This window comes from Anguilla rostrata, chromosome 13 (assembly GCF_018555375.3).
Source record: "Anguilla rostrata isolate EN2019 chromosome 13, ASM1855537v3, whole genome shotgun sequence".
NCBI classification, from domain to species: Eukaryota; Metazoa; Chordata; class Actinopteri; order Anguilliformes; family Anguillidae; genus Anguilla; species Anguilla rostrata.
Genome location: NC_057945.1, coordinates 20,918,918 through 20,938,488, shown reverse-complemented (window position 1 = coordinate 20,938,488; position 19,571 = coordinate 20,918,918). Strand labels below are relative to the sequence as shown.

The 19,571-nt window shown below is 42.1% G+C and overlaps 2 protein-coding genes across 3 annotated transcripts; one reads left to right on the top strand and one right to left on the bottom strand.

Annotated features, from left to right (window-relative positions):
- Positions 1-5,075: 5,075 nt before the first annotated feature.
- Positions 5,076-16,378, top strand: LOC135237280 (transmembrane and coiled-coil domains protein 1-like). 2 transcript variants are annotated; one of them, XM_064304270.1, is made up of 5 exons: positions 5,076-5,283; positions 7,197-7,724; positions 11,760-12,529; positions 13,862-13,997; positions 15,621-16,378. In XM_064304270.1, exons 2-5 carry the CDS (start codon positions 7,245-7,247, stop codon positions 15,939-15,941), a joined length of 1,707 nt encoding a protein of 568 aa, XP_064160340.1. In that variant the 5' UTR covers positions 5,076-5,283; positions 7,197-7,244; the 3' UTR covers positions 15,942-16,378. The 2 variants fall into 2 exon arrangements, with proteins under 2 accessions (XP_064160340.1, XP_064160341.1); XM_064304271.1 differs by lacking the exons at positions 5,076-5,283; positions 7,197-7,724 and adding an exon at positions 7,761-10,927.
- A 1,749-nt stretch (positions 16,379-18,127) lies between these two features.
- Positions 18,128-19,571, bottom strand: LOC135237288 (protein B4). The gene is made up of 5 exons (XM_064304291.1): positions 19,412-19,571; positions 19,053-19,327; positions 18,725-18,821; positions 18,490-18,533; positions 18,128-18,418 (listed from the first exon to the last, which is right to left on the bottom strand). Exons 1-5 carry the CDS (start codon positions 19,512-19,514, stop codon positions 18,209-18,211), a joined length of 729 nt encoding a protein of 242 aa, XP_064160361.1. The 5' UTR covers positions 19,515-19,571; the 3' UTR covers positions 18,128-18,208.

Here is a 19,571-nt window from a genome sequence, read left to right as displayed (position 1 = left end):
TGGTTTGAAGTTGACTGACTTTTGTATTGGTAACCTTGAGTTGACAAGTTGACCCTCCGTAGTACATCAGCTTTGTAAGATGCAGGCATGCTGGTCACCAATCAGAACCCTGAGCCAACCAGAGGAGGATGGTTTCCCACTTGAGCCTGGTTTCTTCCCATCTGCCAGTTTTTCCTTGTCACTGTTGCCTTAAGCTTGCTCCTGTGGGGGTTTAGGCCAGGGTTGTCTAAAATGTATTGTGACAACTGCTGTAAAATGCTTGATTTGAAAGAACATTGTCACCCAGGATTTTTTGGTTTCAAAGCATGTTCACAATCTAGTCTTTACACTGCTAACCCATCACTTTCCTGGATAAATTCAATTGCTTTTTTAAAATTTAAAAAAAAAAAAAAAAAATTTAAGGTCTGGCCCTTGCTTTAGGGAGATGAAGGCAACAGCTAGACTTTCAATGTGACTAGTGTTACTGAGCATTCTAATGCTGATTTAATGCCCATTACTGCTAACTGAGGTCTAGAACAGATTTCAGAATGGAAAGGGCTACTTGGCCAGCCACCTAATTTCAAAGGTATCCTAGGGGCTTTCTAAGCTTAAATTCTCCAGGAATTATTGCACTGAATTTGTCTTAAACAGATGTCTTGCAATGTGACTGGAATATTGTCTTCCTATTCAATATTCATCCCATTTCAATTGCCCAGACTGGAATGAATGCAAAGGTTAATGCATGTGAAGGTACACAAATTATTCCAGTTGAAATTAATTCTGCAACTCTTAATTTTACAATTTCTGACTGCCTTTCACTCCTGTCCAGAACAACCAGATACTACTGCCTTAAATGAGGTGCCATGACGAGGGAAAACAACCGATCTCGGTAACTACTAAAGTCCCATTAATTGGCATTAATGTAGTTGACATTAATGATCAAGTACATTAAGCATGAAATGTAGTTGGTAGTTAAATTAACCATGTATTAGTTACATGATGTGTAATTACCAAAACAGGAAACTCAAACCATTTACAAATACATGAACTGTTTTTTTATTTTTTTATCCCAATATGAACTGAAATAACTTCTAGTTAATATGAATGATGTAAAAAATACATTCACAAAGCTGTACAGCTGAACATTTCAGTAAATAGTTGGCTACATTTGTTAATACCAATTCATATAACCTTATTGTAAAGGGTTATCTCTTGAAATTAAAGTTTTAAACCACTTTCTTCTCTCTCTCTCCCCCCCCCCCCCCACACACTGGCTGAAAAAATGTTTTCGGGTAAATGTACCTTTTAAGTCATGGACAATACACAGGACGTTATGCAAGTTATTATACTGGCAAACTATAGTCACTCAACTGTCTGGAAATGATTGGAAGGAGATTGAAGTTGTCACCCGGGAGATTTATTTCAGGACTTTACAGACTATTTGACAATAGTGTGTTAAAATATCTGAGCCAGCTAAAAGAATAGCTTTGACCAAGTAGACCATTCTAATTAAATAGCTATGCATGACACCTAAGAACAGAGTGCAGTTAGAAAACTACACTCCCTTTAATTCAATACCCAGAACACCCCCCTTTGCATTAAAGCCAGGAAAAAAAAGTAATGCATTCTGCTTTGCAATGAAACACTCACCTTCTCCCAAATTACTTGATGTTGGTGCAAGTGCAGTGCACCAACGCAAGGGAGCAGTATCTGCACCAGAAGCTGCATGCTTCTTACAGTCTCTCTTTACTACTCAATAGTTCTTCATTCTCCTGTAGCCTGCATAAACCCCATCTCTCTTACCCGGATGCTGTCGTTTTTCAATGCGCTGTTGATCGCCAGAGTCAAACTGATTCTCATTCTCATCCTCAACAAGACCCACCATACCTGGATCCTGGCTTTTAATTATCTCCAGGTAGCAGTTACCTGGGTGATGTATTTTGTAGGCCTTGCTGGAGAGCACAGTAGGAGAGCCATTGCTCTCCCCTAGCTGCTGCACTACAGAGCTCTTGCCGTTTTGCCATTGGAAACCACCTATATCAGCTTTGCCGTTACGCAGTCTGCTCAGGAGCAATGGGAAATCCATGTGGTCATCATCCTCTTTCTTTGGCACATGTGGCTGTTTTTTTAAGTCCTCTTGGTGCAACTGGCCCATGTACTGTTTGAAAGGCTGCGCAGACTTTTCGTCCACTGCAAGTGAAACAAAAGCAGAAGAATTTTATATTTTTTACAGAAAACAAACAAAAAAGGATGTTTTCCCTAAAATTAAGGATAGAAAGCTGCATGTTGCAAATAAACAAAAACTGGCTCTGTACAACCTTCATAATATTATATTCATTTAGTAGTAGTTACTTCACTATGAGAGAACATGGATGCATTCACCTGAGTAGCAGTATCAGACCTGCCTTACAACATCCCCAGAGCAGCGACTGTATATGCAACTTAGAAACCACTAATAAAAGTTAACTATGCTAACCTAAATTGTGAATCCAGAATATTTACAGATCTTTATTGCAAATACTTAACTATCAACTTCAACAAAAGTGAAAAATCTATTAAATAAAATGGCTGAATTGATTTTAAAGAAAAACAAATGTCCTCTTTTGTGTAGAAACTTCCCCACAGTCCCTATTTAACTACTGGGTGATCACCGTTAATAAAGGTTGTAGGCAATAGTGTAACCACCTATTTTAATTGTGTGTACTTCAACTCATTATCTAGACGTTCATGGTAGTAATCAAAATACAGCCAAACCACCAAGATAATCATCAGCATTAACCAACAGCACAATTTGATCGTTGTCTGATTCTGTTTATTCAGATTATTAGTCAAAACTAGCCAAAAGCCTAAATGTGACTAATGAATAAAAATATAGCATCAAGGAATAGAGGACAGCATATACCTTCTGCACTGTTCAGCTTCCATAGAGACCAGAGAAGGAAGCTCTGTGTACTGTTTAGCATCTCATCCTCAGCTTCTACGTATCCAGGAACCCACACTGTCAAAAGGCAGCTTACTGCTGATGCCACCAGGAGCAGCTGGGTGAATCTCATGGCAATATGTGTTTGCGCCTGAGATAAATAAAAACAATATTAATGTAATTTTCATGTTTATAAAGCCGCATTAAAATTTTTCAGAGCACACATTCTCACATTAAATTCAAGTTTAGGTCCTGGATTTATATTAAATTTTATTGACATATGGCAGGCTTACCCCTCAGAAGAAAATGCTACTTCAATGCTGGTGCTGTGTTCTTAGTTTCCAGTCTTGAATACATTTCAAATCTCGCAGCCCTTCATTTATAACTGCCGCACACACCTATCAGGCAAGTGGCACCTGTCACTGATATCACAAATAATTATGTCATCCTGTGCTTGTCAAACTTGCTTTACTCTGAAGAGCACATAACACTTCATGGGCCAACTAATTATGTTTATTGTTATTGTTATTATACTGTGCAGATTGGAATGAATGAACCTGCAATGAGTTTCACTTTTTTGCCAAGAGCACTGTGCACTGATGTCCTCAGGCCCACAGTTCAACACTGACCACTGCTCCATTCATCTACGCTCAGGTCTGAAGTCCAGTGTTCTAACCAGTACTCCACATTGCTGCCCTGAGATCAAAGTTATGTTTTATTTATTTCCCTCTTTGAATCTGGTATGTTGCTTCTTGCACCAATTCACGATGTCAATTAGACATGGCTAAGAGCCAGCATAGTAAGTAGTTCGATCCATATATATAATTATCTTTTCATTATTTAATTCTGTACAGTGTCCGTTTCTTACTTATTCTGTGTGAAATTCACGTGTTGTCCATTATGTGATAAAATAAATTATGTCTCTCTCATTAACTCTTTTGGACACTTTGAAAATGGGAAAGAGGTAACTCCAATTCTCCAAGGCATCACAAACTTGAAATATTTTAAAAAGCTAAAACAATACTGACACCTCATTTATAAAATAAATAAATAAATAAACCCTCCTGGAATAGAATGTCAGTATTGTTTTAACTAATAATCAATATTTGATAAAGAAATAAAATACAGAATGTGTAAACTCAACAATCAGTTATTATACTTGGCAAGTCATGAATGGCTCAGGGAAGATTACAACAGCAAATGAGACTCCCTCTAGCTTAATTCAAGAATTTTGTCATTTACAAATTACTTCCAATCCATACAATAAACAGCACTGCTACAGTATGTTACTAAAGGAGTTCTGAGACATAAGTGAGAAAATCTTGCCAACTATTGTACGTAAAGCAAAATTATACCCTGTCAAAATGTCCAAAAATCAAATAAAGACATGATATTGTTAATATCAAGCCTGACATTTCCCTTTAATTTCAATTAGCTCTTTTTCATTTCAATTTCATTTCATTTCAATAGCCTACCCCTGCTGCACTTCATTATTATAAATAGCTAATTATAATTTTTTATACAGATTATATAAAAATATATAAATATGTATAATATATAATAAATATGTTTTATGCATGTAGGCTATTTCCCACAGATGAAACAAATAGCACAGCACTATACAATTTGCTACAGCCACACGTGTGGTGCTATAACCACATTGAATGCAGTGTGTGACAGTGCAGGAACAGTATTTCCATTCATAATTTAGTTGCAGTTGGCTATGCATAAGGATAACTAGGAGGTGTAAAGTGATACTGTAATTATATAGCATCAAATAGCTCCGACTTATATACATAGTATCCAAAGTGTTTAATTTTACTTGCGGACAGGCTGTTCTTGTATAGACCTATGATATGGATTAAATGTCGGGCAACACGGATCTGAGCCTTTCTGTGTACAGTGTGCATGTTCTCCCCGTGTTCACGTAGATTTCCTGCGGGTAGGCTACTCCGCTTTCCTCTCACAGTCCGAAGTCAAGTAAGTAGACACATTGAAGACATTAAATTGGCTATAGGTACGAGCGTGTGAGTGAACAATAGACCGTATACGAGTGTACGGTCAGTGAATTGCGTGTGTCCGCTGTGATAGATTGGTGGCCTGTCCTGGGTGTATTCCTGCCACTCGCCCAATGCACGCCGGGATAGGCTCCAGCGCCCCCCCACAATTGAATCAATAATTTGCCAATATTACACAATATCGATATGATAGCGGGGTAAATGTGATCACTCGGATTTAACATTCTCCGTAACAAAACGTCCCAGTTCATTGAGCTCAGTGGTCTAAACAGCGCACTAATTTATTCTAGCCTACGTCTTACGCAATGCGCTTTGACGTCAAGGGAGTCGTCTGCCCGGAGAAATGAACAGCCTCTCTACTGTCCTGTAAGTGTGTTTATGTGCCGGTTAGATGTCTAACGTTAGCTTCTTTGTCATTATCATAAACGAACTTTGATTTGTGCCTTGATTTTGGAAGATTTATATTTCCATTCGCGAGAGCGGGGGTGGATGATGCGGGATGTACCAGGGCGACTTAACTATAGCCTACATAAAAGCTTCTGACCGTTTCTGCAGGCTTGTATGACAGCGCTCGGGTTAATCTGCCTCCGCTGCACCCATAGGTACTGCAACTAACATGCCTCTATACAGTAATTAACCATGACATTAGGATTTTAACACCACAGGTTACCGACCTCAGGTCGTGAGTGGTATTTTTCCCTGGCCAGTTTATCCCTCAGAGCCATGCCGGACGGGACGCTGCACTTCCAGGAGTCTGTGTGTGTGTGAGTGAGTGAATGTTTCTCCCTTGCTGGTGGTAAATCTTTAAATTAATCAGAATGCGTGCTAGAACAGTTGCAAACTTGTCGAACTACAGCAAAGACGACTCTTCTTTCAAGACCTGCAGATCGTGCTGAAGTAGGCTACAGAATCGGATCTGCATAGCTAATAGAGCGTCGCTGCTTTAACCAGTCAATTACCCCTTATAATAGTATGGTCAAAGATAAAGGATAAGAGATCCCAGTCTGTAAATTGGTATACACCAGACTGTATAGAACAACGCATGAAAATATTAATTTGAGATTAAATTCTTTATTTTAATGTTTTTTTCCCCATCAAAAGTATACCAGTGGTCATTACTCTAAGGTTACATTATGGGTGCCAAATATCAGAAAAATCTGAGAGGTCAAGGTTAAAAAGGGTAAATTTTTGCCCAGCATGACCCAAATGACCCATCATTTGGGGAGTGTGTGTGCAGACAAGTGTGTACTCTTCTGCAGAGTGCATGCTGTCAGGCAATGCTTCTTTTCATTTCTGAGCTGTGCAATCATTCATTCAGAATACATGTAATGCACAGCCAGCAAAGGCAGGGAACTTGTCTACTTAAATAGGGAAATATTTTTAATTGCTGCTCCACTCTTTTGCTTGGCAAACCATTCTACTTGAGGATGTGGACTCCTCCTCTTTGTCAACCACAACATGATTGGATAAATCAAATATGGGAGGAGCACCAAAATCCTGCCCAGAACTTGAGACTGATGGTCAAGCAGGTGGCAAAGAGTCTCATATTGTATAACTGTAAGGATTGTCATAAAGGGAGTGAATGGGAGACTGTATTGAGGCAGGTCCCTTAATAACCATTAACTGAGCATGTGCGGACCTCATTAGGACCAAATTTTGAAATACATGCAAATCTCAAGTACGCCAACATTCTGGGGCAGTGTCAACATTGTTAAAATAATGTTGAAGCAATGCTTTTAAAACAACAGAATACTGGAGTGCTTTGGTTGAGACTTTGTGTGGATATACCGTTAGTGTACTCTGTTAGAAAGTACTTTTCAATGGAAGGTTACAGGGTCTGTGGATGTTCTTGAATAACCATGGCATTATATTAGAAAAGAGACGCTACTGTTGAGTTTTTCAAATTAAAATTATTGACACTTTGAATGCAATGCCACAAAAACTTAGTCCCGTTGAAATCCATTGTATCAAGAGGAGCTACAGCGGATATCTAGAAATCTCAGCAAAAATATCTTCATTTAATATTTGGTGAACTGTTCCTTTAAAACCTTTTAGGGTACCACATACCTTTGGAGACAAAAAGCACACCCTCCTGTTCTCCTGAAATACAGATGTCACTGTAAAGAAGTCACTTTGAAATGGCCTGAAATAATAAGTTTGTTATTATTATCATTAGGCCTGGAGAGGTAAAATTTTGTGAATGCCCTGCCTGGTTGCAGCGTGATACTGAGCTGCATACCCGGCCCCTGAGCTTTGCCCCCATTTTTCTCCTTTCTCAGGTCAGTGTGTTGCCCCCCCTGGGCCCCCTCGTATGCAGTGGAACCACGATGGAGAGAGACCCAGAGGAGGTGGGGGTGGGTAGCCACAGTGTGGAATTTGAGCACGGCCACTCCAGAATTACCCACAATGCACTAGAGAACATAGGTGCCCTGGGTCAGGGTTTCAAGCAACTCTTTAACCACCAGCGGCGCCGCTCATCTGTCTCGCCACATGACATTGGCCCTGCCCTTTCCACGGTTTCAACAGGAAGCCCTGCCCCTGAGCCTTTTCAGGCAGGGCTGGAGGCTGGGGATGCTCTGCTCCTTCCCGACACTGTGTCACAGCCTGCTGTTCTGAGCCGTGTGCTGCAGCAGGTAATGAAGCAGGGTGCTAGCCTGCAGACTCGCCGCCATCCAACCTCTGAAATCCACAGGGTTGGCCCTCAGCCCCGCCCACGCTCCGCCTCTGCTACCGACACTGCCTGCAGTGCTGCCCTGCTAGAGAACCCAATGGCGTCTGCTTGTCTCTCTGCCCAGGACTATAACTGGGTAAGTACTGTACAATTTCACAGTAATATTGTTATAGTAGTACAATACAGAAATTTGCAGCAATACTCATTTATATTACTCAGGTTTTTAGTAAATACTCAGGTTTTCAATAATGGTCAGTTTTTTGATGGTTGAGATATTAACGGGTGTAATTTCTATGACATAAATTTACGATTAATATCTCAACCATGCATTTCAAAGCCGTTATGTGCTTTAATAAAGTAAAAGTATCATGTCACCACCACTCAAATTTCATACTAGTCCGCCAACACAAGATATAGGCTACACAGTTGGTGTACTTCGGTAGAAGTAGCTAGGTGAAAACGTGCAGAGGTTAAGCTCTGTGGATGCTCGCAAGTAACTGCTGGATTAGATGTGCAATGAGACTTTGATGTTGAATTTTTCTAATATAAATTATTGGAGCTTTGAGGCCACACGAAGATAGGCCAGCAAGGAGCCTTTTATCTATGTGAACAGCGGAGAATATCAAGACATTTCGCATATCATCAAAACTATCAGTATGGACAAATACTACTCCAGGTAAGTGGAAACATACCTTAATTTTATTTTTGGGTGAACTGCCCATTTAAGGCTACACAGGCATGGGCAAATCACAAATCCAGGTGGTAGTCCTCTAAGCCACCAAGCAGACAAAATCTGCCAAATAACTAGATTTGTAATCAAACGGTTCACATGTGGTTAAAGTGCAGTTTCACAGCCTGTATTAAAGGCTTTTTAAAAAATACATTTTGGTTTCACCGTGTAGAAATCACAACACCCTTAAAACATAGCCCCCCATTTCAGTTGTGAAAGTAGTAATGTTTAGTACTTTGGTGCAAATACTTTGCATGCAATGACTGCTTGAAGTCTGTGACCCATAGGCATCACCAGGTGCTGAGTATCTCTTCTGGTGATCCTCTGCCACGCCTGTACTGCAGCCATTTTCAGCTCCGGCTTGTTTCGCAGGTTCAATTCCCGAGTAGGACACTGCTGTTGTACCCTTGAGCATGGTACTTAACCTGTATTCGGTCAGTATATATCCAGCTGTATAAGTGGATGCAATGCTATGTAATACTATGTAAAATGTTATGAGGTCGGTAAATGCCTGTAATGTAATTTTTCGGGGGCTGGTTGCCGTAAGTTTTTTCTTCAGCATGTGAAACGCATGTTCACATGGATTCAGATTGGGCAACTGACTTAGCCAGTCAAAATGTTTCATGTTTTTGGTTTTGAAATACTCCTTTGTTGATTTAGCAATATGTTGCACATCACTGTTGATTTGCTGTAGGATGAAGTGCCATCCAAAGAGTTTGGAGGTATTTGCTTGAACCTGAGTAGATAGAATGTTTCTGAACACTTCAGTTCATTCTGCTGCTGCTATCAGCAGTTATATCATCAATGAAGACAAGTAAGCCAGTACCTTTGGCAGCCATGCAAGGCCAAGCCATAGCACCCCCACCAGTATGTTTCACAGATTAGGTGGTATGCTTTGCATCTTGGGAAGTTCCTTTTGGTCACAACACTTTGCTCTTGTCATCAGTCTGATACAAATGATTCTTGGTCTCATCTGTTCACTAGACCTTTTCCTGAACTCTGTCGGCTCTTTTAGGTACTTATTAGCAAACTGTAACCTGGCCATCCTGTTTTTGCAGCTAATTGTTGGTTTGCATCTTGCAGTGCAGCCTCTTGTGGAAGTAGTCACTGACATCTCCACACCTGCCTCCTGAAGAGTGTTTCTGATCTGTTGAACAGGTGTTTGGGGGTTTTTCTTCATTGTGGCGAGAATTTTCATCAATTGTAGAGGTCTTCCTTAGCTTACCAGGCCCTTTGCAATTATTGTGTTCACAAGTACTTTCTTTCTTCTGAATGATGTTCCAAACAGCTGATTTTGGTAAGCATAAGGTTTAGCCTACTGCATGTCTCTGACTGTTTTTTCTCTTCTTCTTATTTCTGAGCCTCATAATGGCTTCCTTGACTGTCATCAGCAAAACTCGGGTCCACATGTTGACAAACACCAATAACAGACTCCAAAAACAATCAAAAGCCTATAATCAAGAGTAGGTAATGCATACTGTTTACACCCGCACTAAGGAAGCGACTCCCAAGCGTTATGGTGCCCTCATGTGGGCGGGTGTATGATATGTGTAAGAAGTGCTGTAATTTACAGTAGGCTATACATGGTGAAACCAAAATGCGCAAATATACCCTTTAATAAAAACTGAGTATGCACTTGGACCACATGTGAATTTTGTGAATATGTCTTTGTCCCAAACATTATGGAGCTCACTGTATATGCCCATCCCTCCTATCCAATACACACGTAGGCTACAGCAGTACAATCCTTTTGTATGCATATCCTTGAGACATTCAGATAGAATAGAGACATTGTGCCGTTGTTGTTTCTTTAGCTGTTTTGAAGCTAATATGGCTGTTTACATGCGTGAATTCTTGGTCGGAAATTCCGTGTGACCATGGCTCTGTAATTAAATTTGTATTAGGTTTGGGGATTTATTAAAAGCCCTTGGTTGCATGTCTGATGGATTTACACAGAAACGCAGGTTACAGAAACATTCAGAAATATGAATAGAAATTACGGAGCCCTCCGTAAGAAATACAGGTTTTACTGTAACAGTCCCTCGTTTTATAGCAACATTATACTCGGCGTTAGTTATTTATCACTGGAAAGCTAACGTTAGCGCACTGACCTAATTCTAAGGCAATTTGCCAGCATGAGCCAGTGGATTCCGTCTGCAGCGGATGGGAGAATATGTGACACCGTGACATGACTTGGTGCAATTGATATTATATTAAGCAAATAGGTTACACCATTTTTGTGCATTTGCTTCGGACTTAGCCTTATGCTGAACATGTCACTGTCACTGATATGCAGCGTTTGTTCCATGGATTTTAGATCAGCAGTTCTTCCCAAGCTTTTGCTGTGCAGTGCAGTAAGCGAGTGACGTCATCACCTCTGATCTCAGGTCACGCTACTGCTGATTTCAGGCTGTAATGTGGGAGGAGCTGGTCTGGTAGGTGCCGCTAGCTTCAACCGTTAAACGCGGTGTCAATCTAAAGACGGTAATTTAGCGATAGCTCCGATAAGAAAATGGATTGGACCTAAGTGACAGCGGGTTAAATGTGATTTGTACAACTACCTTGGGGAAATGCACTGGCAAAAGATAAATCATTCGGCGAATGATGTGGTAAGATTTAACTTTATAGCAGCCCAAAACGTCTTTTTCAAAACCCAACAACTTCATATATATATGAAGCATAATAATTTTTTAGTACCCTAGCTAAGTTAATTGTGTTTCCTTTGAAAATCTTTATCTTTAATCGTATTGTGCTCTCCAGGTATTCAGGTAACATTAGCTAGCTAGTTTCTTAGCGCATATTCCAACTAGCTACCGGTAGATTTAAGTTAAAGTTCAGTAGCTACAGAGCTAGTTAAGCTATGATTTTTGCCATCGTCGGTGAATGGGCAACCAGAACATTTCGTACCCGCAGGTTAGTGATTCCATAAACTAGAATTATTCTTATGTCTGTGGATTAATATCACGTTTGTAATATTTTTTTCTAAACATATGTTCTCTTTCAATTTTAAACAGCCACCAAGAGATGTGCGCGCGTGGCGCTCCCGTGCCCTTTAAATGATAATAATTCTGTAACGTTATTCTTAATCACGCTCGGGCCGTTATCTGCTACGACAGGCCAATTACCGTTGCGGACAAATTTCACAGCCCAAAGAACTCCATTTGTTGACATGTCTGTTTTAATCAGAGCAGTAACCAGAATTTCAGTAGCGCTTTGGTTGCTGGCTGAATTTGAAATGAAAGAGACATGTGTTCGTCAAATTTATGATAAGTGCATGACAAGCATGTGTTCAGAATTCAGCTAACATCATCCCAAAGACAGTTAGCTAGGTATACATGTATAACTAACTAACTAGCTAGTTAACTCTCCTCTTGTCTTTCTGTTCCTCACCACCTTTCTTTGCCTGTGTTTCTCTATTTGCCTGTCTTCTGTCTCTGGCAGCAGTTGGAGGTGAGTGGTCTGGCCATGGGGTTGGTGCCACTGGATGGGGTGTGTGCCACAGATGGTGTGGCCAACCCATCAGACCCCCAGCGCAGCCGGCAGGGTTTTGCGCAGCTGCAGCAGAAGGTTCTCCGGCTGACGGAGCAGATCAGGGTGGAGCAGGCGGCACGCGACGACAATGTGGCAGAGTACCTGAAGCTGGCCAACAATGCTGACCGGCTGCAGAGCACCCGCATCAAGCAAGTGTTTGAGAAGAAGAACCAGAAGTCAGCACAGACCGTCCTCCAGTTGCAGAAGAAGCTGGACCTGTACCAGCGCAAGCTGAGGGAGGCGGAGCAAGGGGGTTCTGTCCGGCAGCACAAGGATGTGCACCAGAGCCTGAGGGGCGTGGGCTCCAAGGTGACCACCAAGCCCAAAGAGTTTGCCTCCGCCGTACACAACAGATTCGGTAGCTCCGAGAATGTGTGGGTGGTGAAGGAGCTGCAGGAGGAGCCGCCAGCTGGGCCAGGGGAGGAGGCGCAGTCCAGTCCCCGTTACGGCAGTGAGGACGAGGGATCCAGCGCCACCTCGGGATCGATGGGGGCCCGCAGCACCTCTGGGGGCCCTGCACTGGAGAACCCACCGAGCTCAGGCCTGGAAGCCCTCCTCCATCAGCTCCAGGATGTGGGCCGGACGCAAGCACGGCTGGAGGAAGCTCTGGACAAGCTGAGAGGGCTCTATGAGAGGGACTACCAACTGCTCATGCAGGCCTTGCAAGACCAGCGCTACAGGTAAAACAGTGACAGCTAACGTTTAAACATTCACATAGATGCACTTAGTCGCAGAGATAGTCACTAGCATGCTGAGACTCACAGTGAAGCACTGAGAATAAGACATGTGCGGGGACTAACAGAGAGTCACACACTGAGATATGGAAGGGGTCCAAATTAAGCTTTCCTTTGGACAAATGGTTTTTTAAAAGTGATTTAAATGTGCACTGTTGGGAAATTCATATTTAACTGTAAATCAAAAGTGGGCTAAATATACACTGAAGTCCTTTAAGATACTTTTGCTGTTCTTGACTGAGCTTGCATGATACAGTGGAACCAGTCTGAATGCATTAAGTACAAACCCTGCCCATCTTCCCGGCAGACAAAACCAAGCACTCAAAGTATTTCAAAGGAATTCAGTCGCAATTGAGACAGGTCTGCTCAAAAAGAGCAACAAATAAGTGAATCTGTAGATTCACAGAGAAATGCTGTGCTCAGCTGTGTGTGTCTGGACTGAGTAGCATCATAATGCTACTGTAATGCTAAAGTAACTGTAAAATCAATTGAGTAATGCTAATCATGTCCACTTTTAAAATGGAAAAACGGGGTGCATCTTTATCTAATGTTAGCAGCGCATACCCAACAGTTTCAAAAGACGGATGGTTTGGCTCAAGATTTGGTTCAAGCCACCTCATGGACCTTTAGTATCTAATGTCCCTGAAGCATTTGTCAGTATCTGTTACCAAAGCAGGTGTTACGGTAATAAATTAGCTAGATTGGCAAACCACCCCTCCACACCTCGTTTATACACGTGCATGGTTTATTTGGGCTGCATTCGCATTCCACAGTTAAAAAAAGAAAAAGAGTATATCGAACATTTTCTGCCTTATTTTTCTCTGATGACACCCCTTCTTAGCAAAGGCATGGCACCATATGTGAATGGATTGCAATGGAATGGAATTGTAGGAAATTTCCTGCTTGCCCATTCGGATTATAATTTGCTTGTCCGATTATGTGTTCTGCAGACAAACCTTAATATAGAGGCCTGCTCAGAGACGTGCTTAGGCTAAGGGACACAGCTTCACACGGGCAGCGTTGGGGAGTATTCTCAGACTCATCGTTGTGTGCACAAACTGCGTTCTTTCGCCAGTACTGCAGGTATCTGGCGTAGGCCATCTGCTGGACTGCAGAATGAAAAGAAGCTGCCTGCTCTTGGCTGCACTCTCCTGAATTGGCTGAGGGTGCGACAAGCTAACAGTCATGATTTGGCATTCCAAATTGCGGGGATAAAAGAAAAATGGGGAATGGAAAAAGTTGTGTGAAGAACAGCAAAAGTAGCCTGTTGCTTTACAGATGTGAACGGCTGGAAGAGCAGCTTAATGACCTGATGGAGCTCCACCAGAATGAGGTGCTCAACCTGAAGCAGGATTTGGCCAGCGTGGAGGAGAAGATTGCATACCAATCCTACGAGAGAGGGAGGGATGTGCAGGTCAGCCACCCTCTCCCAAAACAAAGATGTCCTGATCACTTTCTGCTCATGAGCACCACACACCGAAACATGGCCTAGTGCACACTTATGAAATAACACAGCACACACCTGCAACACACTCCTGAACAACACAGCGCACACCTGCGCTGGGCACCTGAACATGACACAGAGCGCACCTGCACCACACACTGTAAAGTGCACATCTACATCACGCACCTTGTTACGACCTGGTTCTAGGGTCAGACCGTAACAGGGGAATGGGTAAGGGAAATGTACCGCAAACCAACCAGGAACTTCGGTCCCTATCTGCCTATCCAAATCTAACTGAAAACTGGCTAGTCTTCGAAGAGTACTGGGCACAGGGCAGCTTTGGACGCCGAGCTTTGGACAGTTAGTCGGTAATCTGACACCAAAAGTCTGAATAGTGTCCCCCTAACGGAGAGTTAAAACTCCACCTTGAGTACCTTCAAAAATATTAAAGGAAAAATAACACAGTGGTGTCTCGATGGAAGGATTTGTTGTCTAGCTGGGAAAACACTAACTAACCAGAGCACAATATGTGGCGGGCAGAGGGAAAAATGGGAAAAATTTGTTTGCTGATTGGATTTTCGTGGTCAAACACAAAATCCAAGCAGCAAACAAAGCAGAAAGGCTAGGCGAGAATTGGAATTGAATACGCAAGTGAACGGTCAGAAACACAAAATCATGGGGCAAATAAACTAGAAAGGCTAAGGCAAGAATCGTAGTCAAAGGGAACGAGTCAGTGGTCATACACGAGATCTAATCAGCAAACAAACCAGAAGGGTTAGACTGGAATTTAAATCAAACAGAAATTGGGTTGAATATGCAAAGTCAAATGCAGCAATTACTTTACACATCACACCAAGCATGAGTTTGAACAGCTAGTCTCCACTGTTAAGTGGAAAATGGTTGTTTTTGTAAGCAGAGTAACTACCAGATGACGAAACAGAAAGATGAAACATACGCAACACAGACAAATGTAGGCATAAATTACGACAGGGGTAGTAACAACCTGAATGCCAAACAACTTACATGCCATATTCCTCCGTGTTCTCTGTGGGTAACACTAGGTTTGCATGTGCATGTGTGCCTGCATGCGTGTATGTTTGTGCGCGCACACGGATATGCGTATCGATTTGTTTGTGTGTGTGTGTGTGTTTGTGGGAAGGTGCACGCGTGTGCGTATATGTGTGTGGATATGCATGCATTCTGTTAAATTCCGTTTTGAGTAGTGCATTTTAGAGACGCTGTCACAAAGACACTTTACAGGAAAAAAAACAGGAAATAAGAAAACTAAAAAAGAATGAGCCTGAAACCAACCAAAAATACAATTAAATGGTGTTCAGCAGGACCCCCCTATCACTGACAGGGAAAAATATATATATATAAAAAAAATAAAACTTCCCAATGCAATGAAAATATTTTAGATTTAGGTTTTAAAATAGCAGGTACAATAGCCCAAGCAAGGAAGATTATGGTAGTATTCAAGTCAGAAGAGCAAGACACGTAGGCTTCCAGGTGGCATCATGGCGTAGGCTTGAATCAGGACTGGTCTGTGTGCATGAGTGTTTGGAGGAGTCTGACTCCGTGACTGTGTTGCAGGAGGCTCTGGACGCGTGTCAGACACGTATCTGTAAGATGGAACTGCAGCAACAGCAGGGGGGACAGATGGAAGGGGGCGAGGGCCGAGCGGGGCGCCCCCTTCTGGGCAAGCTCATCAATGTGCTGCTGGCGCTCATGGCTGTGCTGTTGGTGTGCGTCTCCGCGGCGGCCAACTGCGCCGTGCCCCTGCTGAAGACTCGCGCTCGAGCCCTGTGCTCCCTGCTCCTCCTCCTCCTGCTGGCCTTCCTCTGGAAGAACTGGGACACGCTCGCAGAACACCTGGACCACCACCTGGACCACCTCCTGGAGCTCTATGCATGACCAGACAGCAGCAGCACCTCAGCGCCACTCTGCAACCCAGTGGCCAGTTCTCTTTCAGCAAGTCAATCTGTTTACATTTTGGAGTGAAATTATTTCTTATAAGACATTTTAACACTGATGTATATTTTTTAGAATTTAATCAGCTGGTTATGTTTCTTGTGAGTGACTAAGCCCCCATTGTTTCGGACTAGAATTCTAAAGAATTCCACCTTGACTGTTTGTCCCCTTCCTCTCTCTCCCTTCTCTATTATGTGTGTGACCCACATGGTCCAGTCTGTTGCTCTGTACATGGTGCAGAGGTTGTGTGTACTGCAACATGATCCTGGGCAACAGGTGACCGTACAGGCTATGCCCAGAAGCCTATGGTTCCAAACTGTTGACCAGATGAAACCACCACCACTTTTATTTTTGCAGATTAAATAAACTAATTTAAAGGACTAATGTGTGGATCATTGTGAAACGGAGAGTAGGTTCAACTTCAATATCATGCTGGGTCATTTCAGTGTCACAAAGGCCACAGCCATGAAGGGGAGTCTAGTGATAGACCAATTATCGATTCCGATTTTTATTGGCAATATCCAGCATTTTCCCACATATCGGGTATCAGCTGCTTAATATCGGTACCAACAATATCCCAGTATAATCACATTCAGCATTACAAACCAAAGAACACTTGCCGCTGTTCCTGAATTGGAATAGCGCAAAAGGCGACTGAGCCACACAGTGTGGCACTAGCTCATCACTTCGCTTGCTGCTGCAGTTGCTATTCGCAAGGGACATTGTACGACAGGTAAGAACCATAAATGCTTAAAGATAACACTCATGTTGGCTCAATATTGTAGCAAAAAAATTGAAATTAGATGAGCTAACCCAAGCAATATAGTTAGCAACAAATTTGTATCATCCCATAAATTTCAGCTTTTATTCCATGGTACACTATGGTACTATTGAATGTACCATAGTGCCCTACAATATGTACCATCCCATACGTAAAAGAAATATATTGACATACACTATATGACAAAATATACCTGGACACCCCTTGGTCTAGGGCTGTTTTTCATGGTTTGGGCTCTCTTAATGAGAACGCTTTAGACTACTTTTGCAGTTGAAGAGGGAGAACTGAATGCATACTCTCTGTATACATTATGTTGGCTATTAACTAATTTAACCGTATGTAATCTCACTTCCCCATTCGATCACATCAAAATGTGTACATAATTCTAAAGATTGCTGAAAAAGAGCAGGCGATTTGATTTTATAGGGCTTATTTCTTGCTTTTAATTCAATTAAATTATGTTTAACATTGTGAATCATGAAACAGGACTACTTCCATTTGGCTGGTGCATTTCATTTTTTATAATATCTAACACTTACCCTTTACATCCCATTATGTATTTCCTGAAATTAATATTAATAGTTCAAGAAAAACAACCCTGCAATTACACTGAAAATGCCATCTGTGCATATAAACTTAAATGCTGCTACCATTTAAAAAAATCTGTCAGTTGACTTTCCGTTTTGATTCCACATGGCTAAACAATATTTAAGTGTAGCATGGACTCACTTTTAACAAGCAGCATCAGAAATGGCACCATCGAAAACGGTGAAAAGGCACATTCGAGAAGTTATGCATTTTGAACATCAATTAAGATTTGTTGCCATTGGAAAACTTTAAATTCACAATCAGTTTTGTTGGCTGCTATAGACAACTTTAATTACTTTCTGGATTGATTCAAAAAGTAATTTGTCAATGAGTAGAGGAGAATCTATGTATAGCTGCATTAATGAAAATTTCTCCCAGTAAGGTCATGAATTCACCTCACTTTCATCCTGCACCCAGTGCTGATCTGACAGTTACTTTAATTTCCATCTACTCAATCTCATAAGATTTGATAATGCAAATGCCACATTGAGTCAATCTTGCCATCTGTCAATTTCCAAAACACTGAAATTGGAAGTTATGAAAAATTGTGCATAAATTGACTCAGCTTTTGCCATTTAAATGCCTCCAATCTGATACCTTGCATTCTGTGAAAAACACTTGTCATTAAAACAGCAGATTGTGCAGTAGTTCCAGTTTTAAAGGTGTTCCTTCAAGGAACTGTTCCTTTAGTGTAGATTGAGGGGCAAAGCGTGGTGTGCCGCCGCCGCCCCCCCCCCAGCTTAAGTATTCCTCCAAACACTCCAAAAGTAATCCAAATCTTTATTTAAACTGTACAATGCATAATGGGAAATTAAAAATGTACACATAAAACAAAGTCCCTTCACTGTGCATTCTTCCCTCGTTTACCAGGCTTTTTAGCAGCAGCTTCACCTTCTCCCTCCAGCTGGTTGGCCAGAGATTTGGCATTGCGTGCCTTTGGCACAGTCGCCACTTTAGTCTTTGCCGCGGCTTTCTTGGCACCTTCCTTGGCTGCCTTCGGCTTCTTGGCAGGAGCTACTTTAGAGGCGAGAGCCTCTGTGGAACCAGAGTCCTAAACACAAGATTGTCATGAGCCAACCCCACTGAGAACCCTGCCCTCCCGCCCAAATGGTACACACCCACCTCATCCTTAAGCTTTTTGGGCACAGGTTTTGTCTTCTTGGATCCTGCAGCAGTTACAAGTGTTAATAAAATCACAAGTTCCAAGTTTGAGCAGATCAGTAGCAGCCAATTTCTTGACTGACAAGCTTTGGACCAGAACAGCAGCCAGACTTCCCAAAACCTAAGTTCTGTACTAGTCATAAACAGCCCTTTGGTCCAGTTAATCATTTTTGCAATTGGGTAAATTCCTGGTTACCTGTTCCCTTGGACTTAGTCTCCACTTTTGATTTCTCCACATTAGGATCAGAATTCTCAGTCCCTTTTGGCTCTTTAGTTTTGCCCCGAACTGCAAGCTGGAAAGGGGGGGGGGGGGGGGTCATTTCAAACTACCGGTACATTCCCATCAATTACTCGGTGGAGACTACAAATCTGACACGTACAAATATTTAAAAAAACTGGTCAAACTGGACGTCGGGCAACCCTAATCTTGTCAGCAGTGTGCAACACTACTCTGACCAAATTCCAATTTTACTAATGCATTTTAATAAAGTGTGTTAAATCAACAGAATGCGAACAGCACTTACTCGAAATCTCCCCTGTGCGCCATTTCCAGTGGAATTCGCAGGCCTCACCAGAGTCCCGACCTCGAGTCCTTTAGTTAACGCCTTGCGCAGCATATACTTCAGCCTGACCGCGTCCACCGACGGATACTTCTCTAAAATATACCCACGGATTGCTTGTGCGGACAGCCCCTTCCTGGTATCAAGCGCTTTAAGCGCCTCTTTGACCATTTCCATCGTCGATGGATGAGTTGATACTTTCCGGGTCACTGCCACTTTGCTCGACTCACCAGCAACATCTACAAAACATTTTAAGCGGCGGACAGGTTTCATATTAAATGCTCAGATTGAACAAAAGTTGAAATACGTCAGACGCTGCGTACCCAATTTAAGCTTTTCTGAGTTCTTCACTCCTTTCTTGGAAACGTCAGTCGAAGGTTGCCCTGGATCAGGCACTTCAAACGAGGCGGTTTTTTTGGGAGGCATAGTATAAGATACAATTTGCTCGTTTTCTAACTAGTTATAACCATACAACTCACAGAC

Bases quoted from the DNA above. Each gene is read 5' to 3' on its own strand.
- LOC135237288 (XM_064304291.1), bottom strand. From the start codon at position 19,514: ATGCCTCCCAAAAAAACCGCCTCGTTTGAAGTGCCTGATCCAGGGCAA. The intron at 19,328-19,411 runs GTACGCAGCGTC...AATGTTTTGTAG, and splicing joins CTCAGAAAAGCTTAAATTGG to ATGTTGCTGGTGAGTCGAGC. The intron at 18,822-19,052 runs GTAAGTGCTGTT...CCCCCTTTCCAG, and splicing joins GCGCACAGGGGAGATTTCGA to CTTGCAGTTCGGGGCAAAAC.
- LOC135237280 (XM_064304270.1), top strand. From the start codon at position 7,245: ATGGAGAGAGACCCAGAGGAGGTGGGGGTGGGTAGCCACAGTGTGGAA. The intron at 12,530-13,861 runs GTAAAACAGTGA...GTTGCTTTACAG, and splicing joins TTGCAAGACCAGCGCTACAG to ATGTGAACGGCTGGAAGAGC. The intron at 13,998-15,620 runs GTCAGCCACCCT...ACTGTGTTGCAG, and splicing joins AGAGAGGGAGGGATGTGCAG to GAGGCTCTGGACGCGTGTCA.